The sequence below is a fragment of the Brachycentrus maculatus genome, unplaced genomic scaffold (assembly GCF_059751285.1).
Source record: "Brachycentrus maculatus isolate JH-2025_06_01 unplaced genomic scaffold, ASM5975128v1 h1tg000043l, whole genome shotgun sequence".
NCBI lineage: Eukaryota > Metazoa > Arthropoda > Insecta > Trichoptera > Brachycentridae > Brachycentrus > Brachycentrus maculatus.
In genome coordinates, this window is record NW_028280797.1 from 722,115 (window position 1) to 748,162 (window position 26,048).

At 39.1% G+C, this 26,048-nt stretch overlaps 1 protein-coding gene across 5 annotated transcripts in view; it reads left to right on the top strand.

Annotated features, from left to right (window-relative positions):
* The window catches only part of ATP7 (copper-transporting ATPase 1), a 62,420-nt gene that overhangs the window by 34,548 nt on the left and 1,824 nt on the right, over positions 1-26,048 (top strand). For all 5 annotated transcript variants that reach the window (XM_088277473.1, XM_088277472.1, XM_088277470.1 and 2 more), the window contains exons 14-27: positions 156-264; positions 4,364-4,523; positions 6,956-7,049; positions 8,140-8,337; positions 8,970-9,123; positions 11,468-11,615; positions 13,279-13,432; positions 14,422-14,551; positions 17,542-17,684; positions 18,296-18,388; positions 18,951-19,061; positions 21,879-22,028; positions 23,311-23,381; positions 25,167-25,277. In XM_088277473.1, coding sequence (XP_088133599.1) covers positions 156-264; positions 4,364-4,523; positions 6,956-7,049; positions 8,140-8,337; positions 8,970-9,123; positions 11,468-11,615; positions 13,279-13,432; positions 14,422-14,551; positions 17,542-17,684; positions 18,296-18,388; positions 18,951-19,061; positions 21,879-22,028; positions 23,311-23,381; positions 25,167-25,277 — 1,826 coding nt within the window. The remainder of the gene's footprint in view (positions 1-155; positions 265-4,363; positions 4,524-6,955; positions 7,050-8,139; positions 8,338-8,969; positions 9,124-11,467; positions 11,616-13,278; positions 13,433-14,421; positions 14,552-17,541; positions 17,685-18,295; positions 18,389-18,950; positions 19,062-21,878; positions 22,029-23,310; positions 23,382-25,166; positions 25,278-26,048) is intronic.

Sequence of the window (26,048 nt, forward strand, 5' to 3'; positions counted from 1 at the left end):
AACGTTCTCCTGAAAAATCAAGTTTTTTGATTTATGACGTTCTTGAAAGGAGTGAGCTATATGTCACTAACATACTTATATTCCTTACAGTAACCCATGGAGAAGATACTACAGTACACAGAGGTAGATATTGACATTTTTCATGTGTTTTACAGGTAGTTCCAGGGGCCAAAGTACCAGTGGATGGCCGTGTGGTGTTGGGCCAGTCCACGTGCGATGAATCTCTCATAACGGGCGAGTCCATGCCGGTGCCCAAGAAAATCGGTACGTTTGCTTTTCAACATCTTCTACTCTTAATTCCTCTACTACCCAGAGACAACTTCCTATCCAACGTAGTTTCGGCCTAGAATCACTCGGCTCAGACAGCAATCAGCTTCCATATATTTATTTATTTATTTCATCATAATAAAAATTACAGTTATTTTTTGACATCTCATCAAAGATGAAGAAGAATATGGAAGTCTGGGCATTTACGGGGCTTACGACCGTCATAGGCTGGTTTGAGTGATCACTTTACACACGTGTAACATTCACCAATTCTACCCATTATTGACAACCACACTACTCAAATTCTTGGAAGTTCTATATATATGAACCAATTTAAAAACCTTGTTCTTAATAATAAAAATGAAAATGGTATTTTCTGGCGTTTCTCATGTGTGTGATTATAATCCAGGATTCGGATCTCACATACTAATATAAGAGTTTCTGCTTAATAAAAAGCTTCTTTACATCTCCTAAATCCTAGTGATTCATGAACAAGGTTTTTAAATTGGTTCATATATATAGAACTTCCAAGAATTTGAGTAGTGTGGTTGTCAATAATGGGTAGAATTGGTGAATGTTACACGTGTGTAAAGTGATCACTCAAACCAGCCTATGACGGTCGTAAGCCCCGTAAATGCCCAGACTTCCATATTCTTCTTCATCTTTGATGAGATGTCAAAAAATAATATGAAAGTAACTCCTGTAATTGGAGATAATCCAGATTTTGTGAACAAGTATTTGGACACACTCAAAATGATGTAAAAAAAAATTACAGTAATGTTCACTGAGTTTTCCCGTGCCAAGGGCACATTTTACAATACTCATTTATAAAATTATAATGAAAGAAAATTGGTTATGCATTAAAATACGACATGGCCGAATGACACGATCTATTTCAGACTTTTATATTTTTCTACAAAAATGTTAGTGATATTTATTTATTTATTGAACGGCTGAAGCCTTTAAAATAATACATATATACAGTATCTAACATAAAAATACACTAATGAATACACTAATAGAGAAACAAATAGTCTTATAACATAATAATAACAATAATAAAACCCTTATCCGCACCCCAATGATGCATAGGGCACTGCGTCATATAAACGCAGTGTTCTCTTGATCGTTTGCACATGAAGGAAAGGTGATCAGCCCTCCACCTCAGGTACCAGTCCAGGGTAATAATATTGAATAAATATTACAGTGAAAAAATCACTTATATTTATTTTACCCCCCTTGGGAATCGAACCCGGGACCTCCAGAACGGTAGTCGGGCGTGCTGACCATTACACCACGGAGGCGGACAGTTTTTTTTTTTTTTTTTTTTTTTTAACATAAATCATAATAAAATAACAAGTAGTAATCACTGGTAAATACACGTCTCCTTCACACACTATCGGCGAGCAGTAAGAGAGAGTGAAACACAACGTTTAAATTTATCCATTATAACATGGAGAAGAAATGAGGAAGTACAGATTTCAAGGAGGATAACAATATATCAAATAAATCTATACTTTCATTGAGTGGTTATATTAGCATATAACCACTCAGCTCAGCTCAGGATCTGGTCCAGCAGCTCAGGGATGAAACACACAAAGGAACTGATCATAGGGTACTCGCGGAAATTCACCACAGAAGCTCTAAAACTTAACAAGAAACTAATCCCAACCAGGACCTTGACAGGACACTGCAGACTGAGGAAACATATGACAAAAATTGGACTACACGAATCCCCAGTATTCAAATTTTGTATGGAGGATAACGAAACGCCAATCCACATTTTCTACAATTGTGACGCACTCGCTCGCAAACCAAGTCACATCCTCAAAGGACCACTACTGGACTCCGAGAAGGTGAAGCTCCTACCACCAAGACAGGTCGTGAGCTACATGACTCACGTAGGTCTTGAGAGTGAGCTGTGATACAGAGGGAGGTCGCAATAGACCTAATATGGTCGCAGTGACATAAGGAATGCAAGATCCCTTGAACTCAAAAAAAAAAAAAAAATATGTGTATATATATATATATATATATATGTAATAAAATAACTAGGTACCTACCTATACATTTTATTAAGTACTTACAAAAAGTACCTACATAAAACAGTTCTACCACCAGATGCCGCATGCGTCGCACAGAATTAAACAAAAGAGATCCGATAGAAAAAATAACTGTCAGAATCAGATAGATAGATAGATAGATAGATATAAAAATTATTATAAAGATAAATTAATTATAAACTTTAATTACAAAGCAACACATTGTTTATTTTATTATTATACACCCACTTTACATATTATTTACACTTAATTTTCAAAAGGAAAATATTACCACGTTATAAAACGACAATTTTGTTAATTGGAAATGGATTATGAAACATTAGATGTATTAAAACAATTACTACAATATGTTCGGAGTGAGAGAGAAAAATTAGAAGATGATCAAAGAAAACGATTAGAAGATAATCAAAGAAGACGTGGAAATTTAAGAACTAGTGATAAAATTAAAAATAAAAATCATGTGAAAAAAATTTCTACAAAATATAAAATAAAATATACTCCAGAAAAGAAGAATTTCGAAGCAGATTGTGTGAGCAGGAATCCAGTATTAAAATCGAAGGAAAATGCAAATGAAAAATTAAAAGTTGTAAATTTGGTTAAAATAGAAGATATTTTAAAAGATCAGAATAAAAATGAAGACATACAAATAACACAGAAACAGTGCTTGAAAAATGAAAATAAAAATAAAGTAGAAAAAACTTCTACGAAAGATAAAATAAAATATACTCCAGGAAAGAAGAATTTAGAAGTAGATTGTCTAAGCAGGAATCCAGTTTTAGAATCGAATGAAAATGCAGATGAACAATTAAAAGTTGTACATTTGGTTATATTAGAAGATACTTTAAGAGATCTGAATAAAAATGAAGGAATTCAAAAGAAAAAAACAAATGGACTGAAAAAAACTGTGTCTACTTTAAAAGGGTCAAGAAAAAAAAAATACAAAAAAAAAGAAAGAAAGAAAAAAGAACGGAAAAAAAAGAAAGAAAGAAAAAAAAACAAGAAAGAAAAAAAAAGAAAAAAAAGAAGGAAAAAAAAGAAAGAAAGACAAAAAAAAAAAAAAAAAAAAAAACTTTATCATATCACTAAACTTATACCAGTCCCTTCACTACAAGAAGATGATCCGGAGGACGAGTGAAAATTTTACTATGAATTTTCATCCCCAAGGGGGGAGATGTAATAAAATAACTAGGTACCTACCTATACATTTTATTAAGTACTTACAAAAAGTACCTACATAAAACAGTTCTACCACCAGATGCCGCATGCGTCGCACAGAATTAAACAAAAGAGATCCGATAGAAAAAATAACTGTCAGAATCAGATAGATAGATAGATAGATAGATATAAAAATTATTATAAAGATAAATTAATTATAAACTTTAATTACAAAGCAACACATTGTTTATTTTATTATTATACACCCACTTTACATATTATTTACACTTAATTTTCAAAAGGAAAATATTACCACGTTATATATATATATATATATATATATATATATATATATATATATATATATATATATATATATGACCACTCGCCGAGATTTTTATGTCTACCGGTTTCGAGACGTACCCGTCTCTTCGTCAGGACAATCACGTAGCCACACTCATAATGATACTTTAATTCTTAAATCACTCTTAAAAATAATAATAAAAAACCCTTATCCGCACCCCAATGGTGCATAGGGCACTGCGTCATATAAACGCAGTGTTTTCTTGATCGTTTTTTTTTTTACACATGAAGGAAAGGTGATCAGCCCTCCGCTTCAGGTACCAGTCTAGGGTAATATTAAATAAATATTACAGTGAAAAAATCACTTATATTTATTTTACCCCCCTCAGGAATCGAACCCGGGACCTCCAGAACGGTAGCCGAGCGTGCTGACCGTTACACTACGGAGGCGGACAAATCACTCTTAGAAGTTTAAAATACTTTTATAATATATAGACTCAGTATACTTGCGTTGTTTTGAAAAAACAAACATACGACACCTTAACTCTTACGAATCCCTCTCTTCTTGTATTCAGGGTCGGCCGTGATTGGAGGCAGCGTGAACCAGCGCGGCGTGCTCTTCATCAAGGCCACGCACACGGGGGACAACGCCACGCTAGCGCAGATCTGCCGCCTCGTAGAGGACGCCCAGAGCAGCAAGGCGCCCGTGCAGCAGCTGGCCGACAGGATCGCCGGGTAGCTATGATGAGACCCTTTTTCGATCACTAGAATTATTAATTATTACATCTCACCAATAGATGTCTCTAGTGAAGTTCTAGTGATTCAAGAACAAGGTTTCTAAATTGGTTCATATATAAAGAACTTCCAAGAATTTGAGTACTGTGGTTGTCAATAATGGGTAGAATTGGTGAATGTTACACGTGTGTAAAGTGATCACTTAAACCAGCCAATGACGGTCGTCAGCCCCGTAAATACCCAGACTTCCATATTCTTCTTCATCTTTGATGAGATGTCAAAAAATAATATGAAAATAACTCCTGTAATTGGAGATAATCCAGATTTTGTCAACAAGTATTTGGACACACTCAAAATGTTGGATATTGATCTGTTTCATGTGTCTTGCTTATTTTCAATTTTATTTTCTATTTCACGATCGATTTTAATGAATAGTGGTATTTAACAAGTAAAATATTGCATATTTTTCTAAAAATAATGAAAGTATATTGAGTGCAGTTTAAAAGCAATCTTTCAGTGCGACGAAATTATCCGGAACATTAGTCTGTATGTTCCCGATAGTTACCTAAGACAGCGTCGACATAGATTATTTCACATTCCTAGACACAGGACCAACCTGCCGATGGTTATGCCTGTAGGAAGAGCTACCACTATGTTGAACAATATCCCATTTGATATTGATCTGTTCCGTGTGTCTGAAGGAGTTTTCCGAAGCGGGATCCTTTAGCAATAGTATTCGTGCTTATATTCGTCCGCCTCCGTAGTGTAATGGTCATCACGCTCGGCTACCGTTCTGGAGGTCCCGGGTTCGATTCCCAAGGGGGGTAAAATAAATATTAGTGATTTTTTCACTGTCATATTTATTCAATATTACCCTGGACTGGTACCTGGAGCGGAGGGCTGATCACCTTTCCTTCATGCGTAAACGATCAAGATAACACTGCGTTTATATGACGCAGTGCCCTATGCACCATTGGGGTGCGTATAAGGGTTTTATTTTATATTTATTTATTCGTGCTTATTTTCTATTTTTGTCAATGTGTACGATTTAAATTTAAGTTTGTAATGTGTATGTTCCACCTCCGTAGCGCAGTGGTCAGCGCGTTTGGCTACCGTGCTGGAGGTCCCGGGTTCGATTCCCAGGGGGTTCAAAATAAATATGGCCGACTTTCACTCTCATATTTATTTAATATCACCCTGGACTGGTACAAGAAGCGCATGGCTGATCACCTTGCCTTCATGCAATTAATGATCAAGATAACACTGCGTCGCTACGATGCAGTGCCCTATGCACCATTGGGTGCGGATGAGGGTTGGAAGAATGTGTATGTTAACTATAAATAAATAAATTGAAATTGAAAAATTTAATCAAAATCTGCACTATTTCTTTTTCTATTTTGTCCGCCTCCGTAGTGTATACCGTTCATGCTCGGCTACCATTCTAGAGTCCCGGGTTCCAGTCCCAGCGGTGGTCAAATAAATACAAATGATTTTTTCACTCTATTATTTATTCTTTATTTATCCAGCAGAGGGCCGATCACCTTTCCTTCATGTGTTAACCATCAAGATAACACTGCTTTTATATGATGCAGTGCCCTATGCACCATTTGGGTGCTGAATGAAAAAAATGAAATTATTTATTTAATAACCCTGGACATGTGCCTGAAGTGGAGGGCTGCTCACCTTTCCTTCACGCGTTAACGATCAAAATAACACTGCGTTTATGTGATGCAGTGCCCTATGCAACATCGAAGAAGAAAATTTCAGCTGCATCATAAGAAGGAAAAGCTGTATATTTTATATTAGAAACACTTCCCTCGCACACACTATACGCCCTTCGGCTGTCCAAACTCAAAACGCAGTAAGGGAATTTTTTTTTCATAGTACGTTTTTTTGCACTTTTGGACTAAGTAGATTCTACTTAGTCCTAAGATCTTCTTCTTTTTCCATGTTCGCTCCCTAGGTGGAGCATATGGCCAACACGAGTCGTCTCCAAGTCATTCTGTCACACGCCATCTCCTTGGCTTCCTCCCAGGTCAGTCCGTCGTCTCGAAGTTCCGCTGAGTATAGTCGGTGAATGGTCGTCAGCGGCCTTCCGGGGCGCCGGAATCCTCGGGGTTGGAAGAAAAGACATGAGGGGTTGATGCCCTCAGGTGGCATTCTAAGGACATGTCCCAACCATGTCCACCTTCTCTTTAGGACTTCTAAAGATCTACTTAGTCTGAAAATGCAAAAAAACGTACTACAAAAAAAATGTCCCTTACTGTGTTTTAAGTTTGGACGGCCGCCTTGTCACCAGCTGCTGCAGGTGTTCTCCGCTATCGGCATGAAGCGCAGCTTCGTCAGCATACAAAAAGCCATGGTATTTTATACCCAGATCTATATTCATCTCAAGCACTAATATTAATTATGATATTATTTCCGTTTTTCAGGTATTTTGTTCCTATTGTCATAGGCCTCTCCGTCCTGACCTTGGTTTGCTGGATCATCAGCGGATTCATCAACATTGACAATTTGCCGACCCATGTGAGTGTTTGTCATATCGCTCACTCCTTTCAAGAACGTCATATATCAAAAAATTTGATTTTTCAGGAGAATGTTTTTAATGTTTAAAAATATAACACAATGTATTAAAAATAAACACCAAGCCACTTATTGAACTTTTTACTGTGCAACAGATCTTTTTAGGTAAAACCTGAAGGTTTTTTCTCCATTTGAAAAATATTCAATATATTTTAAAAAATAATTAAACAATACCTTTTCTTCAAAATGCAAAAACAACACTTTCTGCCCTGTAGCTGGTAAATATTAAATTAAAAATATGCCTCTTTTGCTGGGATAAAGTACATTTTCTGAGCATTCCGAAAACATGCATAACTGAAAATTGACGATTTTTGATTTATGACGTTCTTGAAAGGAGTGAGCGATATGTAGTTGTTACTTAAATAATGAATATTGTTTCAAAATTCGCCATTGCTTTCCATTTTTCCTTTGTTTTCAAACTCCGTCCCTTGACTAACCCTTTCCTCTTACTTTCCCCTCTCCTTATTTATAGGACAATTTTATATTTTATATTTTAGTTATTATACAGACCTGAATGATGGAAGTTTAACTTCTGAAACATGTAGTCTATAATAAAACTCAAGTGGTAAAAAACGAAGTGTTTTCTTTAATCATTGTAACATGTCTTACCACAAAGTTAATGCCGAAACAATAAATAAAATAGTTGTCACTTACTTGAATTTTTTACGGGGAAAGAAAGCCCGATTTGTGACCAGGTATTTGAATACACCCAAAAATGTTGCGAATTCATTCAAACCCTTATCCGCACCCCAATGGTGCATAGGGCACTGCATCATATAAACGCAGTGTGATTGTTAACGCTTGAAGGAAAGGTGATCAGCCCTCCGCTTCAGGTACCAGTCCAGGGTAATATTGAATAAATATTAGTGTGAAAAAATCACTTATATTTGTTTGACCCCCCCGCCCTGGGAATCGAACCCGGGACCTCCAAAACGGTAGCCGAGCGTGCTGACCATTACAATACAGAGACGGACTATGGATTATTTTATAAAGCTAATAAAAATTGTTGATAATATTTTTTTGTTTTGTTTAGGGCATGATGATTAAGGACCGTTCCGACGCGGAGCGCATTGTTGCGTCGGCCTTCCACTTCGCCCTGAGCGTGTTGGCCATCGCATGTCCGTGCGCGCTCGGCCTGGCCACGCCTACTGCCGTCATGGTCGCGACGGGAGTGGGCGCCACCTGCGGCATCCTCATCAAGGGGGCGGAGCCTCTCGAGAACGCCCACAAGGTGAGAGAGAGAGGGAGAGAGCTTGGTGAAAATTTGCTGTTTCCTCTCACTCTTATCCGCCACCAATGCTATAGAGCACTGTAGCAATTGGTCTGGGTGTTTGTGATGTATTTGTTACATTTGCCTTCCCTATCCTTACTATCCTACCTGCAGACAAGACTCTAAAAGAGGATTTGCGGGTTATTCCTTTGAAAAAAATTAAATATATGCATCAGTCCGCCTCCGTGGTGTAATGGTCAGCACGCTTGGCTACCGTACTGGAGGTCCCGGGTTAAATTCCCAGGGGGGGTCAAATAAATATGTATAAGTGATATTTCTCTATATTTATTCAATATTACCCTGGACTGGTACCTGAAGCGCAGGGCTGATAACCTTTCCTTCATGTGTTAAAAATCAAGATAACACTGTGTTCATATGATGCAGTGCCCTATGCACCATTGGGGTGCGGATAAGGGTTTGAATGATGATTGGATTGATTGATACGGTGTTTCAAAATGATGCAAAATGCATGGAAACACGTGCCACAGTAGATTTGAAGAAAAAGTGGTATTTACTTAGTAAAACTTAATTAAAAATAACAAATATAGACCTAAGTAGTATAATGGTTCTAATAATTTCTTCTTCGATTGCAGGTAAAGACAGTAGTCCTGGATAAAACGGGAACGATCACATTCGGGAAACCTTCCGTTGTGCGCTTCGTACTGTTCCAAGGGAACAAGACCATCATCAAACTCCTGGACCTCTTGCTGACAGCCGAATCCAATTCCGAACACCCTGTGGCTTCAGGTAATAAATAACTCACTAACAAACGCATCACTTCACTTCCATCAGGGATAGGCAAAGAGAACAAAACGCCACACCGATCTGCCCCTGCAAATGTTCTTTGACTCTCCTCAAACATTTTTTTTAACCCGCTGATTATTCCCAATCCTGACCTGACAACACCCAAGTATTTAAAACACTTGATCATGCCATGTTTTCCTTGGTCTTCCTCTGCATTTTCAACTACTACAATAACTAACTAACCATAATGCTGCTTCCGTCAGAGCTAAAGAGAACAAAACGATCCATACCGATCTGCCCCTGCAAACGTTCTTTGGCTTTTTTCATACATACCCGCCGATTCTTACCAATCCTGACCTGACAACACCTAAGTATTTGAAACATTTGATCATGCCGTGTTTTCTTTAGTCTTCCTCTGCATTTTCAACTACGATAATAACTAACTAACCATAATGCTGCTTCTGTCAGAGCTAAAGAGAGCAAAATGCTATACCGATCTGTCCCTGCAAGCGTTCTTTGGCTCATCTCATTCATGTCTGCCAATTATTCCCACTCCTACCCTGACAACACCCAAATATTTAAAACACTTGATCATGCCATGTTTTCCTCGGTCTTCCCCTGCATTTCCAACTACGACAATAACTAACTAACCATAATGCTGCTTCCGTCAGAACTAAAGAGAACAAAATGCCATACCGATCTGCCCCTGCAAACTTTCTTTGGCATTTCTCATACATGCCTGCCAATTATTCCCACTCCTGACCAGACAACACCCAAGTATTTCAAACACTTGATCATGCCATGTTTTCCTCGGTCTTCCCCTGCATTTCCAACTACGACAACAACTAACTAACCATAATGCTGCTTCCGTCAGAGCTAAAGAGAACAAAACGATCCATACCGATCTGCCCCTGTAAACGTTCTTTGGCTTTTTTCATACATACCCGCCGATTCTTACCAATCCTGACCTGACAACACCCAAGTATTTAAAACACTTGATCATGCCATGTTTTCCTCGGTCTTCCCCTGCATTTCCAACTACGACAACAACTAACTAACCATAATGTTGCTGTCAGGGCTAGGCAAAGAGAACAAAACGCCGATTTGTCCCTGCAAACCTGCTTTGGCTTTCCTCATATATACCCGCCGATTATTTCCACTCTTGACCTGCCTAAGTGTCGGGTTGTGGTCCCGTGGTTAGTGTCGCGGACTCTTGAGTCAGAGTTTCTCGGTTGGAACCCACTCTACCACAATTTGATACCTATTTCTAATAATGAGCCGCTTAGGCTAACAGGAATAGTATGAAATTGGAATATTTGTGTAAATAATAAAAACACAAATATTTCTCTTCTAAAAAAATAAAAAATAAAAAAAGTATTTAAAATATGTGATCATGCCAAGTTTTCCTCGGTTTTCCTCTGCTCCTTTTCCCAACTACATTCGCTTCATAATTTTTTTTTACTACTGTTCTTTCCTCACTCTTTCGTTCCACATGTCAAAACCATATCAACATTCATGTCCCCCTTGGTGATGTAATGGTCAGCGTGTTAAGCTACCGAGCTGGAGGTCCCGGGTTCAATTAAATTAAATATTATTTCATTTTACACTCTAATATTTATTTAATATCGCCCTGGACTGGTACCTGAAGCGGAGGGCAGATCACCTTTCCTTCAAGTGTTAACGATCAAGATAAGACTGCATTAATATGATGCAGTGCCCTATGCACCATTGGGGTTCTGATAAGGGTTTGAAATGAATGAAACAAAATTTTTATTCAGGTTAAAAGCTTTGAATAACAGGGATTATTCAAACAGAAATTTTAGATTTTTTTTTTTAAATTTTACTTAGTAAATACCACTATTTCTTAAAATCTGCTGTGACACGTGTTTCCATGCATTCCGGGTAATTTTCGAACGGGTATTTACAAGTAAAATTTTAATTAAAAATGAATTGGTTTTACCACGAAGTGACTGCTGAATCAATTAATGGAGGAATTTTAGACTTTATGTTTTTGCCAGTATACCTACTACGATATGTTTGCTTCTAGCTGTTATTCGAAGTCCGCCTCCGTGGTGTAATGGTCAGCGTGTTTAGCTACCGCGCTGGAGGTCCCGGGTTCGACTCCCAGGGGGGGGTGAAAATAAGTATTAGTGATTTTGCACTGTGATATTTATTTAATATTACCCTGGACTGGTACCTGAAGTGCAAGAGTGATCACCTTGCCTTTATGTAAGTAATGATCAAGACAACACTGCGTCAATTCGATGCAGTGCCCTATGCACCATTGGGTGCGGATAAGGGTTATAAGTAATAAGTTTTTCGAATTTGGGTGTATTTTTGTTTGCAGCGATTGTGAAGTTCTGCCGCTCCGCCCTGGGCCCCGGCACGCTGGGCAACTGCAGCAACTTCGGGTCCGTCCCCGGATGCGGGCTGAGCTGCCAGGTCACCCAGAGGGCGGACCTCCAGCCTTCGCACACGCTGACGGCCCTCGCAAGGTACGCATGCCCGACTCGTGAGACTTCAAACTGTAAAAATAACTTACAACTGTAGAAACCCAGATTGTTGGGTAATATATCCAAAATTAAACACGGTTATCGGATTGAACTCTACTTTTATTTACATGTATATGATAATATGTGACGCGTTTCCTCTTATTAAGACATTATCAACACTCTTTTCTAAAAAAACAAAAAAGATTATGGACACACTTAAAAATGTAGTGAAAATTTATAAGAATTTGCAATAAAAAGCGTCAAGTGGCAACTAGCTCGCTCAGTTGGGTTGTTAACTTTCTTCTTCTTCTTTATGAGCCCTCTGACCTCTACTGCTGGATATAGGCCTCTCTTCCCCTTCTTTCCATTTCCACCGGTCGGTTGCTGCTTGCAGCCAGTTTCTACCCCCCACAGCGACTATGTCGTCGGACCATCTCTTGTGAGGTCTTCCGACACCTCTTTTGTTCTCCCAAGGTCTCCATCTCAAAATTTTAGGGGTCCACCTTGTGGGGTCCTGTCTTGCAACATGTCCCGCCCATTGCCACTTGATTCTTGCAATGCGATCCATGATATCCGCTATTCTGTATCTGTTCCTAATTTCTTCATTTCTTATTTTATCTCTCAGGCTTGAACCAAGCATGGATCTTTCCATGGATAGGTGTGTGGATTTGAGCTTTACTGCATTTTTTTTTGTCAGAATCATCGGTTTTGCATTATTCATGATGCAAGACAAGACGTATCTAGTGAAATGTAATAAAAGCTAGACACACCAATGAGTTCATTCGTCAGGAGTTACACTTGGATGGCCAGCGTCTGTACACGACGGGTTCTCCAGTTCTTTGGACACGATGCGCGTGGCAACGAGGATAGCCTGGAATGACTGGTTGTGATGGGTAGCCTGGAGGGGGAAGAGAGGGAGAGGAAGATCCCCACACGATGGACCAATGGAGTAAAGGTGGTTGGAGCGCTACGTGCAACGCAGTCAAAGGATAACTGGAGAAGAGTCATTGCTTCTGCAAGGGTCACAATCCTCAGTAAAGAGGTGTAAGACGGAGAAGAAAGAATAAACTCTTAATAAAACATATGATACAGTGCCCTATACACCATTAAGTACGAATGAGAGACACACATCGCTCACTCCTTTCAAGAACGTCATAAATCAAAAAACTTGATTTTTCAGGAGAACGTTTTTAACAAACTAACTAACCATCATGCCGCTATACCGCAGGGGTAGGCAGAGGAGATTAGAACGCCACACCACTTTGTCTTTGCAAATATTCTTCGCCTCTTCCACGTTCATGCATCTCCTCATGCATACCCGCCGATTGTTACGACTCCTGACCTGAGAATGTTTTTAAAGTTTTATAATATTAATATAATGTATTAAAAATAAATATTAAGCCACTTATTGAACTTTTTAATGTACAACTGACCTTTTTAGGTAAAACCTGAAGGTTTTTTCTCCATTTGAAAAATATTTAATATATTTAAAAAAATAATTAAACAATACCTTTTCTTCAAAATGCAAAAACAACACTTTCTACCGTGTAGCGGGTAAATATTAAGTTAAAAATATGCCTCTTTTGCTGGGATGATTTTTGATTTATGATGTTCTTGAAAGGAGTGAGCGATGTGTTAGTTTCATTAATTTTGCGTGTGTTTTCAGCTCGACTGCTAAATTTCCCGCTAAGATATGCGATGTTGAGGTGGATCTGTGCGAAGACCCAACGACAAGGCAGAGACAACAGCTGGACAACATACTGGAAGCCCACTCCATCGAGGATATAGACGCAATAGAGATCGGAGACTCTCCGAAAACTGTAAGTCAATTGTAGCTGCAGCCAGAGTGGAATTGCCATAATGATTGCTAACCTTCAGTGTGGAGTAGTAAAATTAGAAGAAAATATTATGGATGGTCTTCTTCTTCCTGGCTCCATCCCAACTTATCGTCTTTGTAGACTGCTGGTGTCAGCTCTCCTCGTCCTCAGGTTGTAGGTCCTTCCGTCATGGACAACGTCACCTAGGCCATGTCTTTGAATCATGTTATCTCTCTGCAGCATCCATGAATTTTTGGGTCTTCCTCTAGATGTCTTTTGAGGAAAATTATGGTGATCGCTTGAAAAACTGAATTAGACAAAACGATACATGATAGATGTTCAAATGGTGAAAATGAGGAAAGAATGTATAGCATTATCCATCAAAATTACCCTCCCTTCCCGTTGTTGTGTACCTAGTACACATTGCTTCTAATAACCATAATATCTCTATAAATATAATAAATACAAGGCTAAGATTTTAGACATTCCTCCATAACATATTTACGCATTCATTTAAAAAATAATATTCATAATAATCAGAATTTATCCGGTACATCGGAGGTATTTTGTGAATATCGGAAACAAATTTGCCTATAGCACGTGAAGAGTGTGCGGGAAGCGCGACACTATACCCGCATCTCGCTCTTGCATACTTGCACTGTGCAAGCGTGAAGAGCTCAAAGCTCTAATGTTCTCTGGCTAGCGGCAGTAGCTTTTGGGCTTCCGACAAGAGTGGACCTATGCTTGTTCCGTGAGCGTTGCCAGATGGTTTTTTAATGTTTTCAGACAAAAAATCTAAATTATTATAATTTTTGACTTCATTTATAATTGATTAAGGGGGTTACCTATGAATTACGCATTTTTAAGGTTTCAAATTGCTAATTTTTTATTGTGTAGTGACTACCCAAGACTGGGACGCTAGGTTATGAAAGATGTTGAAAATAACCTTGTTTAGAATTATCGTTGTCTGTAATATGTGACCATCATTACAGGAGCATCGTATTGTGGTCGGCAACCGTGAGTGGATCGCGAGACACGGATTGATGCTGCCCGCCCGCGCCGAAGAAGCTCTGAAGGCCGAAGAGGAGATGGGACGGACCGCAGTGCTGTGCGCTATCGACGGTAACGTTACTGATTTAATTACGGGAAAGGTTGATCAGCAAAATTAAAAAATTGGCAGTTGTGCTTCTCAGAATGATTGCTGATGACTGTGCAGCAAATCCAGTTGTTCTTCTCAGAACAAAGGGAACAGGTGTACGGGTGCCATTCATATATTTATAGATTTGGTGTTTAATTTGTAAAACTCCATTTTAATTTATGTCTGCCTCCGTAGTGTAATGGTCAGCCTGCTCGGCTACCGTTCTGAAGGTCCCGGGTTCGATTCCCAGGGAGGGATCAAATAAATATAAGTGATTTTTTCACTCTAATATTATTCGACATTACCCTGGACTGGTACCTGAAGCGGAGGGCTGATCACCTTTCCTTCATGTGTAAACGATCAAGATAATACTGCGTTTATATGACGCAGTGCCCTATGCACCATTGGGGTGCGGATAAGGGTTTATTATTAATTTATGTATTAAATGCTATGTTGCATTTTATACTACTACTACTACTATTACCATCACGCCGTTTCCCCGCAGGGGTAGGTAGAGAGGATGAAACACCACACTCCTCCGACCTGACATACACTCCTCGCCTCCTTCACATCTATACATCTAGTCATACATGCCCTCCGATTACCCAGACTTTTGACACTGCCAGATTTTAGGTTCTGATTGATCTGATCACGTCAAGTCTTTTTCAACCGTCCTCGTTCTGTATTCCCTCTCGCATTCGTCACATATTTTTTCTTAGTCATTCTCTCGCCATCCATTCGCTCCACATGTCCATACCACCGTAAAGAACTCTTCCTAATCTTTTCAATTATTCCCCGTTCAGCCTTACTCATTCCTCCTTGTTATATTGTTAAAAAAAAAAACACATAAAAAATTGATTTTGTGACAATTGTTTCGCATAGTTATAGCTAGTTAGTTATAACTAGGCGAATGTTTTTTCTGGAGGTAAAATAAATATAAGTGATTTTTTTCACTGTTATATTTATTCAATATTACCCTGGAGTGGTACCTGAAGCGGAGGGCTGATCACCTTTCCTTCATGTTTTTAACGATCCAGATAACACTGCATTTATATTATGCCCTATGCACCATCGGGTGCGGATAAGCGTTTGAAAAATGAAGAAGAATTTATGAGGAGATGCGTGAATGCGGAAAAGGTAAAGAATGTTTGCAAAGAGTGAGTGGTTTGGCATTCTGTTCTCTCTGCTTACTGTGATATTTATTGTGCGTAACGATCAAGATGACACTGCGCCAATACGATGCAGTGCCCTATGCACCATCGGGTGCGGATAAGAGTTTGAACTATTATTCTAGTTCTACTTATAATACCTACACCCTTATACCATTTACTACCCCTAAATTATATTGTATACCCACACACAGGCCATGCCTTTGTGGGATCTTTTTTGTATTCATATTTGTATTTTATTCAAATTTTTTGTATTTGCATTTATGTCGTGTAATGGAAAAGAATTTAAAATGAAGGAAGAAAGAAAGAAAAAGAAGAGTTTGAAGATAAAAGTGTTATTTTTACATTTTTTTTTATATCTCAACATAGATGAAGAAAGATATTGAAGGTGAGTACGGAAAGTATAAAATACGGAATATGGAAAGGATGAAATTATAGAATGAGGAACATGAGGACATAGATATCGCTCACTTCTTTCAAGAACGTCATAAATCAAAAATCGTCAATTTTCAGTTGTGCATGTTTTCGGAATGCCCAGAAAATGTACTATATCCCAGCAAAAGAGGCATATTTTTAACATAATATTTACCCGCTACAGGGCACAAAATGTTGTTTTTGCATTTTGAAGAAAATGTATTGTTTAATTATTTTTATAAATAAATTAAATATTTTTCAAATGTAGAAAAAAACTTCAGGTTTTACCTAAAAAGATCTGTTGCACGGTAAAAAGTTCTTGTAAGTGGCTTGATATTTATTTTTAATACATTGTGTTTTATTTTTAAACTTAAAAATCGTTCTCCTGAAAAATCAAGTATTTTGATTTATGACGTTCTTGAAAGGACTGAGCGATATGTCGGTTGAGATGTGTCGGATTGTGATCCCGTGGTTAGTGTCGCGGACTCTTAAATCAAAGTTTCTCGGTTCGAACCCGCTCTACCACAGTTTGATATAAGGTATACATTGAGAGCTGTCCCACCGCACGCCCAGATCTGATACAGAAGCATCTAGGCTTCCTGATAGATCTGCTCTTGCTAAGCAATATTTTTTTATAACTAAGTCGCGAAACGTATTGAAAATGTGAAACAATATAAAATTGTATCCCAATTTTACGGTGAATTTACATTTAAAAGCTTTCAATATACCTGTCACTGCCAATCTAAATAAATACAAGATTGTAAGTCCATCACCAAATTTTCTAAGTTAAAGTACCCCAGTGTAGGCAGTGTAGTTGTCCGCCTCCGTGGTGTAATGGTCAGCATGCTCGCATACCATTCTGGAGGTCCCGGGTTCGATTCCCAGGGGGGTTTAATAAATATAAGTGATTTTTTCACTCTAATATTTATTCAATATTACACTGGACTGGTACCTGAAGTGGAGGGCTGATCACCTTTCCTTCATGTGTAATCGATCGAGATAACACTGCGTTTATATGAAGCAGTGCCCTATGCACCATTGGGGTGCGGTAAGGGATTTATTATTATTATTATTAGTGTAGGCAGTGAAAGGGATTAGTGTTTAGTTCTATATAAAGGATATAAGGTATGAAATATAATGGCGGAGACTGACCTCCATATTAGGTGCGACCATTCAGGCAGTCAGTACAGCAAGCCGAGCGCTCCATCCATAGTTTCGGATGCTCGCCGCGAGCGATGTTACCACGTTATGTTACGACAAAATGCTCCGGTCAGTCTCCACCTTAAGGTCTTCAGCTTTATATTTTAGATTTTTTGTCACTTTGTCAATCTCTGCTTTTGATTTTCACCATTTCGTCGCGCTTGTCTCTGAATTGCGACTTTTCGATGCAGGCAACATCTGCTGTGCGGTGTCGGTGGCCGACGGAGTCAAGCCCGAAGCCGCCCTGTGCGTGGCGGCGCTGAAGAGACGCGGCATGAACGTGGTACTCCTTACCGGAGACAATAGGAATACGGCAGCATCCATTGCCGCGCAGGTATAACTCCTTAAAGCGACCGGGTTTTCTATGAATATTCATCATCGTTTTGGTTTTTCACCTCTAAAGGTATAACACCTGTAAAGGTTAAACAGGGATGTGTAATGTCACCGTGGCTGTTTAATCTACTACTTCTAAAACACTCTCCTTATCATTCATCATTCACTTTGTGTAATACCAGTTTTAAGTGGTATTACACAAAGGAAACAATGGATTTTACACAAAAGTGGTGTTAAGTTATGCCAGTTTCAGTATTTCTTCTTACACTGCATCTGCAAAGGAATTGACCTGACTGCCAATAGTGGGGTTTTAGGTCATTTTCAGGTCAATGTTTTGTGACAATGTTTTTTTGCCAATGTTTTTAAGCAAATGTTTTCAGGTCAATGTTTTGTGGTCAATGTTTTTTTGCCAAGTTTTTAAGCAAATGTTTTCAGGTCAAAGTTGTCAGATCAATGTTTTCAGGTCAGTGTTTTTTCGTTAACGTTAGTATTTTGAGGGCAATGTTTTTTCGTTAATGTTTTCAAGTCAAAGTTTTCAGGTCATGTTTTCTAGTCAATGTTTTTCGGCCAATGTTTTCAAGTCAATGTTTTCAATGTGTTCAATGTTTTCAGGTCGGGATAGATCAGGTGTTTGCGGAAGTGTTGCCATCGCACAAGGTTGCCAAAATACAAAAGCTGCAAGAGTCCGGACAGCGCGTAGCAATGGTAAATATTATTCTTCCGATTCTTACATTCTTCCTGCCCCCACCCGCATCCAATGGTGCATAGGCCACTGAATATTTTTTTGGCAGACCATTTGGTACCATTATACTGTGGACGGTTGAGTATAATGTTATATTTACAAAATTTTGAGTGTGTCCAAATACTTGTTCACAAATCTGGATTATCTCAACTAAGGAGTTGAGTTCCAAAAATTGAATAGCGTGGTTGTCAATCATGGGTAGAATTGGTGACACGTTACACGTGCGTAAAGTGATCACTTAACCAAGCCTATGACGGTTGTAAGCCCTGGAAATGCCCAGATTTCCACATTCTTCTTCATCTATGTTGAGATGTCAAAAATGATAATGTCTGATTGCAAACAGCTGCTATATATGGTCAAACGTTTTGACCGATATCACTGTCTGTTTTTGGTTGGTTGGAAGATATCGCTTTTGAGCAATAAGCCCGCCAATGTACTCATTTCTTTTCTGTACATGAAGTTTAAATAAATAAAAAAAATAATGTTTTATTTATTTATCTCATACGTCTGTTTGTTTCTTTATAGGTAGGAGACGGAGTCAACGACTCTCCGGCTTTAGCGCAAGCTGATGTGGGCATCGCCATCGCGACGGGGACGGACGTGGCCGTGGAGGCTGCCGACGTCGTCCTCATGAGGGTAACTTGCACTCCTTATGTTGAGTTAAGATGTTAAACAGGGATGTGTTATGTCACAATGGCTGTTGAATATTCTTGTTCTCCGTCTTACTCCTCATTACTGAGGGTTGCGACCCTTGCGGAAGCAATGAGTCTTCTCCAGTTATCCCTTGACTGCGCTGCTTGTAGCCCTCCAACCACCTTAACTCCATTGGTCCATCGTGTGGGGATCTTCCTCTCCGTCTCTTCCCCTCCAGGCTACCCATCACAACCAGTCGTTCAAGGCTATCCTCGTTGCCACACGCAACGTGTCCAAAGAACTGGAGAATCTGTCGTGTACAGACATTGGCCAGAGTCAAGCCATCCGAATTTAGTTCCTGGCGAATAGAATGGTTGGTGCGTCTAGCTGTCCATGGGATTCGGAGCATGCGCCTCCGACACCACATTTCAAAAGTGAAAAACTCGCACTTCAGCACCGTGTATCAAATTTGTTACATAGCCAAAAGTTAGTGTTAAAACACTGATCACCAGTCTGATGATGAAACACCAGACTGATGATGTCGGTAACGACGAAACCCGGTCGCTGGTCAAATAAAAATAAAGTTGAAAAGCTAAAAATATTGGTTTTAATCTAATAATATAGTGTTAAAACACGCGTCTGCCTCCGTAGTGTAATGGTCAGTACGCTCGGCTACCGTTCTGGAGGTCCCGGGTTCGATTCCCAAGGGGGGTAAAATAAATATAAGTGATTTTTTCACTGTAATATTTATTCAATATTATTACCCTGGACTGGTACCTGAAGCGGAGGGCTGATCACCTTTCCTTCATGTGTAAACGATCAAGATAACACTGCGTTTATATGACGCAGTGCCCTATGCATCATTGGGGTGCGGATAAGGGTTTTATATATATATATATAAAACACATAGCAATATCTCATAAGGTTAACCATTGCATGGTGTTGCAAATTTGATACATAAGTATTTTTTTTATTTTTCTTTGTTAAACGTTTTTCATTCTTTTTTCATCTAATATTTAGAGTAAGATACTATGGAATTTTTAATATCATTTAAAATGAAAAAAGTCATGCAACGAAGGGTTAATTCCCAAAATTTGTTCCCATTCCCAAAAGTTGGTCCAATTTCCGAATGAGACCCGTTCATACATTGGTTGATTTTGATTGATCCCCAGGAACTGATGTGAATATTAGGTGGATTGTAAATTACCATTTTTGCCAGAGTTTAATTAGGGGATGGTCGGGGTTCATGAACAAAACCGCCCGACAACAATATGTCAACCGTTTTTGTGCTTTTTGTGTTAGTTCAGGCATGTCAAAGTATATTTTTTGCGGCCCGCGGGTATATATATTTTTCATTTATTTAAATTCTTCATTTAAATAATTTTTGTGTAAGGGAACATATCGCTCACTCCTTTCAACAACGTCATAAATCAAAAAACTGGATTTTTCAGGAGATTGTTTTTAAAGTTTAAAAATATAATACAATGTATTAAAAAGGTCCGCCTCCGTAGTGTAATGGCCAGCACGCTCGGCTACCGTTCTGGAGGTCCCGGGTTCGATCACCCAGGGGGGGTAAAATAAATATAAGTGATTTTTTCACTGTAATATTTATTCAATATTACCCTGGACTGGTACCTGAAGCGGAAGGCTGATCATCTTTCCTTCATGTGTAAACGATCAAGATAACACTGCGTTTATATGACGCAATGCCCTATGCACCATTGGGTGTGGATATGGGTTTAAAAAAAAATATATATATATCAAGCCACTTTTTGAACTTTTTGCTGTGCAATAGATCTTTTTAGGTAAAACCTGAATGTTTTTTCTCCATTTGAAAAATATTTAGTATATTTAAAAAAATAATCAAACAATACCTTTTCTTCAAAATGCAAAAACAACACTTTCTGGCCTGTAGCGGGTAAATATTAAGTTAAAAATATGCCGCTTTTGCTGGGATATAGTTTTTTTTGGACATTCCGAAAACATGCACAACTGAAAATTGACATATTTTATATATGAAGTTGTTAAAAGGAGTGAGCGATATGATATTTTTTTACAAAATCATTAAGTTGGATCTACTGTACCTCATTTGACTGTCTGTGATAGTAAATTATTCACTTAAAGTTAGATAAAAATGAAAATGAGATTTTTGAGTTTTTTGATGTGGTCCGCCGGCGTACCCAAAATACCTTATGCGGCCTTGGTGCCTTTTGGGTTTGATATCTCTGCTCCAGATAGTTCGATCGAAAGTATATGGTACTAAAACGATTGATATATTTAAAAATTTTTTTTTACAAAAATGTTAATAATATTATTTTTTGACATCTCATCAAAGATGAACAAGAATATGGAAGTCTGGGCATTTACGGGGCTGACGACCGTCATAGGCTGGTTTAAGTGATCACTTTACACACGTGTAATATTCACCAATTCTACCCATCATTGACAACCACACTACTCAAATTCTTGGAAGTTCTACATATATATATGAACCAATTTAGAATCCTTGTTCTTGAATCACTAGAACTTCACTAGAGACATCTATTGGTGAGATGTAAAGAAGCTTTTTTTAAGCAGAAACTCTACCGGTTTGGAGACGTACCCGTCTCTTCGTCAGGACAATCACTACTACAGCATGCAAACAATACCACCCTTCACCACCATAACACCATTTACACACTTAAAACTACACAAAATGTTTAACACAGATTTTTGGTCGACCCGAAGACCAACATGCACTAAAGGTTTCAGCACAGACATGCGTTACGAGCCGAGGTTAAACGTACACTAGATTGATATATTTTCATGACCTTGTTCCAGAGTGATTTGCTGGACGTGGTGGGTTGCATCGAACTCTCTCGCAGTACAGTCAGCCGAGTGCGGCTGAACTTCCTCTTTGCGTCGGTGTACAACTTGCTGGGGATCCCCCTGGCCTCCGGAGCCCTGGCCTCCTACGGCTTCATACTAGAGGTGGGTACATCACACTCTCCCCCCATTATCGAATGAGAATTAATCGCATTGAATAAAACGAAAAATTCCGGAGCATGTGTAAGACGGAGGATTTTGTGAGGAGGGACGACAACGAAGGCGATACTGGAATGTTCATGTAAACAGAATGTCAGATGACAGACTTCTACGTATCGCCCTCCAAGGCAACCCTGAAGGACGCAGACCCCCAGGCTTCTCCGTCTTAATCCTCATTGCTGAGGGTTGTGACCCTTGCAGAAGCAATGACTCTTCTCCAGTTATCCCTTGACTGCGCTGCACGTAGCGCTCCAACCACTGAGGTGCCTGCTGCTGCCTTAATTTGATCGGTCCATCGTGTGGGGGATCTTCCTCTCCCTCGCTTTCCCTCCAGGCTACCGATCACAACTAGTCGTTCCAGGCTATCCTCGTTGCCACGCGCAACGTGTTCAAAGAACTGGAGAATCCGTCGGGTACAGATATTGGCCAGAGTCAAGCCATCCAAGCGTAGTTCCTGACCCCCAGGCAGACCTCCGAAAAGGTGGAAATACAGCTGGGAGTCAACATCCCAAGAGCTATAAGTGGAGGCAGAAACAGATCCTTAGGATTTAGAAAAAGAAGAAGAATAAATCAGTCTCACACTCCAAATGTTTGTATACAACGGAAACAAACGCATAAGGCTGGAGGCTGACCGGAGCATTTCGTCGTAACGTAACGTCGTAACATCGCTCGCGGCGAGCATCCTAAACTATGGATGGAGTGCTCGGTTCGCACTGACTGCCTGAACGCTCGCATCGTAACGTGTTACGTTACCACGAAATGGCTCCAGTCAGTCGCCATCCTAGGGTGTTCATGTTTTTTTTGGTGGTTGAGAATTTTTTTTTTCCATATTAGGATAGCGTATTTATCAAAGTTTAAAAAAATATATTTCTGTGAGTGAGCCATATTTAACCCTTCACTAAATACATATCCCCGTTGCACGCGGAAACACCGTAAGGGAAAGATTAAGTGTGCAATCAAAGGTTTGAACATCCTTTGAAAGGATGTTTTAACCTTTCCCTGAAATCATCCTTTCAAAATCCCTGAAAAAACGTGATCAGTCTGATTTTATTATGTTTGTTTCTTACCTGGAGCGGAGGGCTGATCACCTTTCCTTCATGTGTAAACGATTGAGATAACACTGCGTTTATATGAACCAGTGCCCTATGCACCATTGGGGTGCGGATAAGGGTTTTATTATTATTATTATTATTGTTTCTTGAACTGCACTGGAATATTGTTTTTGCAGCCTTGGATGGCATCAGCTGCAATGGCGCTCAGTTCCGTATCCGTCGTTGGGTCCAGCTTGCTGTTGAAGATGTAAGTAGAGCGAAACCCTTCTCCTCCGCCCTCTTCTGGTCTGCCACTTAGTGGGTCTCACGTATGGACCCGCGAGGCTAGAGGCGTGCATTCTATACAAGCAGAATAGCAGCGCATATCCTGGATTACACGCATTCCATGTAGAAACACGACCAGTGCCTACTATACCTTATCCTTACCCAACCCTCTGCCTACTACCCTAATTAAAAACTGTTCACGCCACTGCGTTAGGCGTGGTCTTGAGCACAAAGTGGGTGTCTTATATTGAAACTCTAGGCATGTTCTTTATGCATAAAGTGGGTGTTGCATATAGACACGCTAGGCGTATTCTTGAGCACAAAGTGGGTGTCATATATTGACACGCAAGGTGTGTTCCTGAGCACAAAATAAGGTGTCATATCGCTCACTCCTTTCAAGAACGTCATAAATCAAAAAACTTGATTTTTCAGGAGAATCTTTCTAAAGTTTAAAAACATAATATTTAGTATTAAAAATAAATATCAAGCCACTTATTGAACTTTTTACTGTGCAACAGATCTTTTTAGGTAAAACCTGAAGGTTTTTCTCCATTTGTAAAATATTTAGTATATTTAAAAAAAAATCATTAAAACATCCATTTTCTACAAAATGCAAAAACAACACTTTCTGCTCTGTAGCGGGTAAATATTAAGTTAAAAATATGCCGCTTTGCTGGGATATAGTACATTTTCTGGGCATTCCGAAAACATGCGCAACTGAAAATTGACGATGTTTGATTTATGACGTCCTTGAAAGGAGTGAGCGATATATGGACACGCTAGCCATGTTCTTAGCACAGAATGTGTTAGCTTGCATCCGCACCCAGCGTTGCATAACGCACCATATTGTATTGAATTATTATCAATTCAACTGTCGATTGATGTAATATTAGTACCAATCATGATGTAGGTTGGTTTGTTTGTAACAATTACGTTTCGGAAACATGTTTTGAAATGTATTTCTTTGGTCGAAACAAGAAAAACAGGGCAATCCTTCCCTTGCCTTCTGTCATCCATCATCCACTGCTGGACTGTCACAGAATTTTTAATCAAGGTGGGCATACTGCCCTACCATACTGGGTTGGGTAAGGACAAGGCATAGTAGGCACTGGTCATGTTTCTACATGGAACATGAATAATCCGGAGTAGGCACTACTCTTCTGCCTATAGAGAATGCACGCCTTTACTGCTGGCCTCTTCTGTAACCATCCATTCCCTTCAGTCTGGTGTCACACACTGAAAACACTTGTATTCTATTTTAACATCTCATCAAAGATGAAGAAGAATATGGAAGTCTGGGCATTGATGGGGCTAACGACCGTCATAAGCTGGTTTAAGTGATCACTTCACACACGTGTAGCATTCACCAATTCTACCCATTATTGACAACCACACTACTCAAGTTCTTGGAAGTTCTATATGTATGAACCAATCTAGAAACCTTGTTCTTGAATCACTAGAACTTCAATAGTAGTGTGGTTGTCAATAATGGGTAGAATTGGTGAATGTTACACGCGTGTAAAGTGATCACTTAAACCAGCCTATGACGGTCGTCAGCCCCGTAATTATATTACAATATGGTGTGTTATGCCCAGACTTCCATATTCTTCTCTTCATCTTTGATGAGATGTCAAAAAATAATATGAAAATAACTCCTGTAATTGGAAATAATCCAGATTTTGTGAACAAGTATTTGGACACACTCAAAATGTTGAAAACACGTGTTGTGTATTCTAAATGTTAAGACCGACTTTTTGTGTAATTTTAGGTTCAAGAAACCGACAGCGGCTCAGCTGGAGGCTGAAGGACCGACCCGGTTGGAGTCGGTCAGCATACAAGCCGTCCCCGCCGGCAACACCACTTCCGGACCTCTATCCAAGTATGTTACATGTCATCATTAGAAATTAAAAAAAATTAAGTCTTCGGGATAGAATAAGAAACGTCAGGATCAGGGAAATATGCGAGATGGAAGATGTTGTTAGGTGGGGAAGGCAACGAAGGAGATAATGGTATGAGCGTGTACTGTACGGCCAACTCCCATGCAGACCACCAAAGAGATGGATTGACAGCTGGGAATCGATATCGCAGTAGGCTAATCCCTCTTAAAAACAGGTCACAAGGCCTGCAATAAGATGAGGAAAAACATTTTTTTATTATTATTAGTATGTGGGTATCAGAAAAACAAAACGTGGGTACAAAAAATGTTATAATAATAATAACAAAACCCTTATCCGCACCCTAATGGTGCATAGGGCACTGCTTCATATAAACGCAGTGTTATCTTGATCGTTTACACACGAAGGAAAGGTGATCAGCCCTCCGCTTCAGGTACCAGTCCAGGGTAATATTGAATAAATATTACAGTGAAAAAATCACTTATATTTATTTGACCCCCCCCCCCTGGGAATCGTACCCGAGACCTCCAGAACGATAGCCGAGCGTGCTGACCATTACACTACGGAGGCGGACGATGTTAAAACACTAAAATCCCTGTTTGAATAATTCCTTTTATTTAAAGCTTTAAGCCTGAATAAAATGCCAGCTATTAAACTTCAAGTTGAATTAACTTGTAAAACCACATATCGTAGTCATACAGGAGAATGTGACCAAGTGCATTTTATACAAAAACGTGATCATTGACTATTTGATA